Source organism: Plasmodium vivax, genomic scaffold (genome assembly GCF_000002415.2).
Source record: "Plasmodium vivax scf_6644 genomic scaffold, whole genome shotgun sequence".
NCBI lineage: Eukaryota > Apicomplexa > Aconoidasida > Haemosporida > Plasmodiidae > Plasmodium > Plasmodium vivax.
In genome coordinates this window covers 1-8,613 of record NW_001850231.1, presented here as the reverse complement: position 1 = coordinate 8,613, position 8,613 = coordinate 1, and the positions used below count along the sequence as shown (strand labels likewise).

General features: G+C 25.0%; 2 protein-coding genes across 2 annotated transcripts; both read left to right on the top strand.

The window, feature by feature from the left end:
* Positions 1–1,024: 1,024 nt before the first annotated feature.
* Positions 1,025–2,440, top strand: PVX_018155 (variable surface protein Vir17, putative; the record flags this gene model as incomplete). The annotated part of the gene is made up of 3 exons (XM_001612515.1): positions 1,025–1,078; positions 1,162–2,156; positions 2,308–2,440. 3 exons carry the CDS (start codon positions 1,025–1,027, stop codon positions 2,438–2,440), a joined length of 1,182 nt encoding a protein of 393 aa, XP_001612565.1.
* Positions 2,441–5,595: 3,155 nt separating this feature from the next.
* Positions 5,596–7,664, top strand: PVX_018150 (variable surface protein Vir18, putative; the record flags this gene model as incomplete). The annotated part of the gene is made up of 2 exons (XM_001612514.1): positions 5,596–6,957; positions 7,051–7,664. The coding sequence occupies 2 exons, from the start codon at positions 5,596–5,598 to the stop codon at positions 7,219–7,221; spliced, it is 1,533 nt and encodes a 510-aa protein (XP_001612564.1). The 3' UTR covers positions 7,222–7,664.
* Between the last annotated feature and the right edge of the window lie 949 nt (positions 7,665–8,613).

Sequence of the window (8,613 nt, the reverse complement as noted above, 5' to 3'; positions counted from 1 at the left end):
AGAGTATAATGATGATTAAGAAATGTAAATATTAATATAACATTTAAAACATACCATCATAATATAAATTTTTTTTTATGTACAATTATTTTTACGCTTCTATTGCATGTTTGTTTTTCTACTAACATCCTAACAACTGCATTATATTCCCATTAAAATAATTAATAACATATTTTTATGTGTTAAGAAATATATTATTGGTACTCTTATAAATTATGATAAATATAACAAAATCCACGTGTTTTGTGATGTAAATACATTATAAGGGTAATACAGGTAGATACTTAGGGGGAAGCATATAAACCATATATGTAATATACACAACATTATATTAAATTCGCATAATGAATTAGGAAGTTATATATTTATATACAGTAATATAATAATATATATTCTTATTATGTTTCAATTTGTATACTGTATTATTTAACGTAGAACCATATTACACAAGGAAATACGTTTACATGTCCCAGTATTTAAACAACATAATAATATCATATATGAGTAAATTATAAATTAAAAAACCTTAAAATAATCCATATGATGCATAAGAAGCGAACAGCTATATTTTACATATATAGCAAGTTTTGAAAAAATGTATCATATAAACAAATAATTTAAAAATAATATCACTTATTTTAATGAGCACATATTATATATTTATATATATTCATAATTTATATAAGTCCAAAATAATACGTATTATGAATACACACATAAAAGGGAAGTTTACTTAAATAAAATATATTATACTCAACATAAAATTTAATATAATAACATACAAATGATGGCATATTTCCTATCTATTTCCATTGAAATATACATTTTTCTCACAATTTTATGCCTTATTATATTTCATAATAATACTCCTCCAAATAAAGTGTTATGATTTATATTTTTAATGCTTTTTATTTATAATAATTAATAAACATAATAAAAGAACACATTTAAATGAAAATAAAAAACRGAAAAAAAAAAATTTATATATAACATAAAGATTATCTGTATATATTAATGCTAAAAAATGTCATACGTAATACTTTTTATTATTTTTTTTAATTATCCTTTCTTAAAATTAGTATAAAAGAAAAAATGTTTTTTGACAGATATTAATATTATTTTTTATCTCATGCATGTATTTTTTATTTTTTTTAATTTTAGATGTCATATATAAATTCGTCGAACTTGAATATGTTAATTAGTAGATTGAATGACAAAAGATACGAAAATTGCTATGAACTCACTTTGAATAATTTCCGATCAGTGAATGAAACAGACAAAGAAGCATTAAAAAATATTGGATGCCATCTTGTGTCAGGTTACAGATTTTTATATKCATTCAGTGGAGAAAAATTAGTTAGCTTGTGTAAGTATTTAAATTTTTGGCTAGATGAACAAAAGAGTAAACATGTAATTCGTAATTCTATTGTGTCTGAAGAAGAGTGGGAGAAAGTTGAAAATTTGTGGACAAAATTAATGCAAGTACGGGCTGTTGATCATCAATGTAAAAGAGAGCATGAAGAAAAGGATATATCCGATTATAGTACACGCATAGAGTTGATGTCTTACTGCATAAATAGAGATTATTTTAAAGGTTYATGTCAATCACCTACAGGATCCGTGGGGTTTAGATCACAAAAGTGTAACAGTTTTTCCAATTATACTAGTGAATATTATGTTAAATTGATCAAAGGAATAGACTGTGTTGATAAAAATAGTGAAATTATGAATTATAAATATCACATTTCTGGTGATTGTACTCTATATAATATTCCTAAAACATTTCCTAAATGCGATGAAAATACTCTAACTATTGTAGATGTTGACAATWCTAAAACAGATATAAAAAGATGCGAAAGTACTGCAAATGTAGGAGTTGGTCACAATAGATTAGATAGCAACAACCCTGGATCAGTCCGTTTACCCGCTGTATTACCTTATGGTGAAGCTGGATCGCTTGGTGTCGAAACTGCATTGGTTGATGGTGAAGCTCCATCATCTGATGATGAAACTATATCCGACGATATTCCCTTTGACTCTATGCGTCTAACTCCTCCCTCATCGACAGAAGTAACATTAACGGACAATGGTCCTTCAAAACCTATCTACTATGCTGGATTATCAGTATCAGGAGTTTTTTTCACTTCCATGGTTTTGTATAAAGTATAAAAAATATAATATTTAAATATATTATCATACATTAATTACTAACATAACTTCTATCGATAAATTTATTTTATAATACCTTAATTTCCATTTTCTATAATAGTACACAACCCTTGGATCAGTCATCCGTTCTTTAGTAAGCAAAAAGAAAAAATTAAGGCAAACTACTAATAAACATTTAGCTGAGCAGTGGCTGCAAAGAACATCAGAATATATGGACCTGAATTCAGAAAGTGCCCATTATAATTTTCCTTATCATAATATTCGAAAATGAATTTCCTCATAATCGTTAAAACGTTATCCCTTTAAAAGCTAAAGAATTATGATACAGAGAATGAATATGCGTATTACAGTAACTGTTTGAGTAATATAAGTAAACGATACAATCACTATACTTCAATATTGAATTCATAATAATTACAATAATTGAAAATGTAAACATTTATAATTACACTATTTACAGAATTTGTGTAATTTTATTATCATTAAATATAGCAAAATAATAAGAAACAACTACAATATAATTAGGACTACATCGACAGTATTTTTATTTATAATCAGTAGATGTCAAATTAAAACTTATTGTTTGATCAATAATTGATAAAAAACTTGAAAGACATGATAAAAGTAAGAATCATAACAATCTTATTGACAATGCTAACGTAATTATTATCGTAAAATTTTTATAGGTACACAACAGAAATTCTGCTTTAATATTTTAACTTAAAGAATTGTACGATTATTCTTTCAAATTTTTAGAAGAATTTGAATAATTCTACTGATTTACACATCATTCCCATTCCTTATAGCTTGATGAAAGATGWCACAATAAATACAAATTTACTAAGTTGTACTCACTAGTATATAAATCGTAGACATAAAAATATTCGACCAATAATACATGTGTACGTCTAATTAAATCATAAACGTTGTTCATACTAAAAAGATTTTAAAGGGATCACACGTAATAAACGTTTATACCCCTTAAGTATAACCATGCGTCATCAATAATAATGATGTGCTCCAATATTCTAATCAATTACATGCCCATGTACTACATAATACAATAACTTTAATATAATTGTATACACATTTTAATAATTACGGACTTACATAATTGCACAACCAAAAAACTTTTCTTTGTATTTCACCATATTTTTTAGTTTGTAAAGTATTCTTAATTAATTTTTATTGTCTTTATGTGAAAATTTTTACAAACTTGTATTCTTTTTCTTTTATTTTTTATACATACTTTCTTGCTTTACATATACACAATAAAACAAAACTAATAAGGAAATAATCAAAATGTATGTAATGTGTAATAAAATCATAACTTTTTAAAAAGAATAGTTACATAAATGTAACAGTCGTATCATATGATATGCTTTAAATAAAACTACGAAAAAGATTACTACATTTTAGCACTATAGAAAAATACAAATTATTAGACAAAAATTAAATAATAAAACTATAATAAGCATTTATTTTCAGTTCTAAATTTAAAAGAAACACATAAATAAAAGCGCAAACAATATATTCATATTAAATGGAATAACGTCTATTTAACTAATTCATAATAACGTTTATCACACAAAGTTACATTATTAAACTAATAATTATAATATGATCCATTTAAATGTTAACCTAGAATTATATTAAACCTGAAATTGACGGAAAGTTGTAATAATTTTATCTGCACATCTAATGCTAAAAAGATTAAGTGTTCTAATAGCAGATAATTTTCCAAATATAAATACAAAGTAGCATACTTTAAGAGATTTTCTAAATAGAAAATGCGTTCCCCCTTTATAAATAGTTCAAAATGTTCTAATTATTACGCTTTATAACTATGTGCGTTCGTGCTTATAGAATTCCTTGGAATTATATTAAATGAAAATGGTAATGTGCATCAATTTACAAACAGAGAATTAAAGAAAAAATCGCAATTCATTCTTTTAATGAATCAAAGAATTACAAATACAGTTACATTTATTTATAATACTTGGGTTTATATTGTATTTCCATATTAAATATATTCTATAAATCTACATTTTATTGCGTAAATGTAAAAAATTATACATGCATTAAGAGAAATTATTATGATGCAAGCAACAGATTAATATACTCGTGCTTACCACAATAAAAATTAGTATTCATTTTAATATATTATTTTGAATGAAAACATTGCGAACAAATTATTGTAATAAATAAATGTGATCTTCTTTTATGTATTATTATTCTTTATATAAGGTGTTCTATCATTCTCTGTGACTATTATATATTCCATTTTTTTTCTTCATTTTAGTATTAATTCAAAATAGATTTTATTTCGCATATATGCCAATATTGTTTAAAACGATCATGTAGATATTTTTTGGGATCGAATAATAATTAAACCACAAATTTCCATTGACCTCACTTACATTGTAACATTTTAATTGTACAGTAAAGAAATTTTGTGATGCTGAAAGAAGCAAATATGTTGACATTTATGCTTGTAATGAGCAGGAAAATAGCTGAGCCAAATTAATAGCTCTTAAATATACCATAAAAACACAAAGTTGTTAATTTTAGATCAGTAGAGTTATACAATTTTTGTTACGCATTTAATTGATAAATTAATTACAAGTAGTTTTACAATTATAATGTATATCTACGTATTACTAACAGTTTGTATATTAGTTACAATTATTTAGTACATTGTGAAAATTATAATTTGTTAGCATATTAACAACAGTTGTACAAATCCGTAAGCAGTAAAAAAATTATTTGGGAACAAAATAGAAATGCAGTACCTTTCATGAAAGTTTATGACTCAAAACTTAATAAATGAAAGAGACATAAAGACGCAAACGTAGATAATAGTAAGCTCATGTATAACTTATTAATAATGGAAAAGGATATATACACATGTAAATTATAATTAGAGGAACATGTTTAATCCCATCTTTTGATCTTAATTAGACGAAACTATATAGCATTTACTATTTTATCTATATATTGTGCGTTATACAAAAACTATTTGTCCACTTTTTAATATCATTTAATATGAAGACTACATGTTTGAATATGTAGACATTCGTGACATATCTATTTAATACATAAGAATGTAAGAAAACACTGTAAACATTCATTACCTAGATGAACTACTTCTCAGTCACTCTTATAAATAACTACTTCTGTAGAAATTTTTTTATTTAAACCAATCCATATACGTATTTTTGAAATATACTACTAATATGTTAAAACATATTTATTTATAATATTTATTATTATAATTATCTCTACATACCGTAAAGTAATAATCTAAAGTCATAATATTAAAAAAGTGTATCCCACCTTGCAAATGTTTTTACATATATGCAAAAAACTTTTTTCCAAATAATTTATTAAAACGAAGAATAGGGAAATCTAAATAGTACAAAAATAATGGGTTGGCCGTTTGGAAGATATAATATAATTAGTAACCTTTACAACAGATACAATGATGCTCCATGCATGAATACTTATGCTACTATTAAAAGTGACATTATACAAAAAATTGAAGATTTTGAAAAAGCTACTCATGACAATTTTTACGAACAATGGGATCAATTAAATAAACATATAATACAAAAAGATAAAGAATTAAGTGCATGTTATAAAAAACGATATGTAAATTCTAAATTAAATGATGATGAAACAATAAAGAATTTTAAAAAAAAATGTAATGCGAAGCGTGAATGTAATAATGGCAAATCTCCTGCTAAAAAAACTCCAATAATTAAACCTACTACACAAAGAAATTGTAAAGGAAGTATGGGTTGTAAAAGTGAAACAACAGAAAGAGTAGATTTTAAATCACAATCAAAATTTGTCCCAGGACCTACTGATCCCAAAAGTTTGGAAATAAAAAATCCCAAAGATCAAGATCAAAATCAAGCTGATGTACAAAAAGCAGGGCAAGAAAGCGTAGTTCCACAACCTCAAACTATAACAATGCCTTCTGGTAGTTCTGATGGAACTCATGATAAGGCCTCTCAAAAAATAGTTATTCATCATTCTACCACCCCGGGAACGGTAGAAACTCAGGAACAACAGTTAAATGCTTCGGTCTCTTCCGGAATTAGAGGACTGGATAGCTCTCTAAGCGATCCTTCTTCAGAATGTGTGTCTGGAAAAACTTCTGATTCAACTTGTACTTCAATGGGAAAAAATTTAGGTACAATATATATTCAAACTAATGAACATAGTGGTAAAACATTAGACGCTAATAATCCTGAAACTCAGGATTCTGCTGGTAATGTCCTTGCGGAGCAAACTAGTGATGATAAGTATATTACTAGTAAAATAGCTCATAATTTATCTTTTCCTGAAGGCACTCCTGGTTTTGTACAACTTGCTGATGAAGATTCTCCTCCTACAATTACTGATAGAGGAAGCACTGGTGCAGTTGCTTCAGATCCTGAAAGTACCGGTACCGAAAAAGTTGTTAGTGAATCTCTCTCCAGTGCTCCTAGTGATGCACGTAATAATGGTATAACTGATGTTGATATGTCCAATGATTTTAAAGCTGCTGATAGCGAAATTAAAAGTGTTAAAGTTTCTCATGTCCTCACACATGGTAGTGAAGGTTTATGTACTGAAGGTACATGTAATGAAGCACAAAATACTGAAATAACTTCTAATAATAATAATGATATATTAGGTACACTTAGTCGTGTATTCAACGTAATAGAAGAAAATAAGGATAATATGATAAAGGCTTCAGCACCCATGGGAATTGTTCTGTTATTGGGCCTTCTTTTTAAAGTAAACAAAAATTTATTTGCCTTAAAAAAACTATTCATATTTTTTTAATTATATATAATAATTAAATTGTAAATTTACCAATTATTTTTATAGTTCACACCTTTGTGGAGGGTTCTTACTAAAAAGAATAGAAAGAACGAAGCAGTTATCAATGAAGAATTGAATAGCGTACTACAAGAACCTTCAATTATGGATGACGAAAGAAGTATCCCATTTTCATATGGTGCTTTTGAATATTCAACGTTTGATCAAAATTCATATTAAAAAATTGATCATTCATATATATAATCAAACATGAAATAAGAACTAATCTTTTTTGGTAGTTTATTTTTAATTAGATTTTTTGTCAAATTAGCATAAAAATATATGCGTCATATTATTAAAAATACATAGTTTCAAAAAATTTTATGAAAAATACCGTATTCATTATCGTAATTAAAATACAGCCATATAAAACAGTATATTTTCTTGTAAATTTTTAAATCTTACATATTTTCTGAAATTTTATATGCTGAATTATTTTTATTTAGTACATATATACATATTGTAATTCAATTGATTGTATACTATTATATGTCTTATTCAATATGTTTCTTACATAAATCAAAAATTAAAACAGAATTAACCTTTTTTTGTGTTTATATAAAGTTTCATCTTTTTTTTTAATTGGAACTAAATTAAAATATGTTAAAGCATTGTAAATGTTTGTCTTTTTTCGTCAAATAACATATCTTAGGTGACTGCCACATTTGTAAAAAAGTCTATCATTAAATAGAAATACTCTATGAAAATAATTGAATAATAAATTTTATTATAATTTAATGATGGATTTAAGTATTACATTTAAATCATATATTTATATAATACCTTTGTATCCTTTGTTAACCGACTAATTACCTTATGTTGAATTGTTATAAAAAAACTCTAAAAAAGTACATTATGAATTTTGAAATTTATGCTAAGGTGATCTTTGAAAAAACATGAAAATTACTGAAGCACAAAAAAATATTTTATAAAGAACTGAAATGTAATTGTAATAAGTATTATCGCAAAGATACATTAAGATTAATTTTTATCATATTCGAAAAAAGCATATACTAATAAGTATATATATTGTGAATTATTTAAAAATTATTACCAAAAAAATGAACATAAAATTATACATTGCTATTATATTTATAAATGTTACAAATAGGTTGTAGTTCATGCTTGGAAATTTTTTTTCTTGAAGATGAAATTTATTATTGCAAAGGATTAAGCAATTATAATAAAATTTTAAATATTGTTAACAAATTAAACATAGACCATCCAGTAATATAGAGTTTGTCTCTACTCATAAAAAATATTAAACCTATGTACAGGTAGTTATGGAGTAAGTACTGGAAAAAAATGTTCAACATATAATTAACATTTTTATAAATTAACATGTTGATAAATTAAAATTCTAAAATAACCAATAACATAGTTTTACATAATTTTCTATTTACATCATCACTTGAATCTCTTAAAGAAAATATATGATCTACCAATTTACAATACTACTATATTTTTTTATATGTTAGTGTAGATAAGCATTTATTTTTTTCATGTAATTTTTTCTCATATTTATATATATGCTTTTTATTTGTTAATATTTTTATGTACATATTCTCTCAA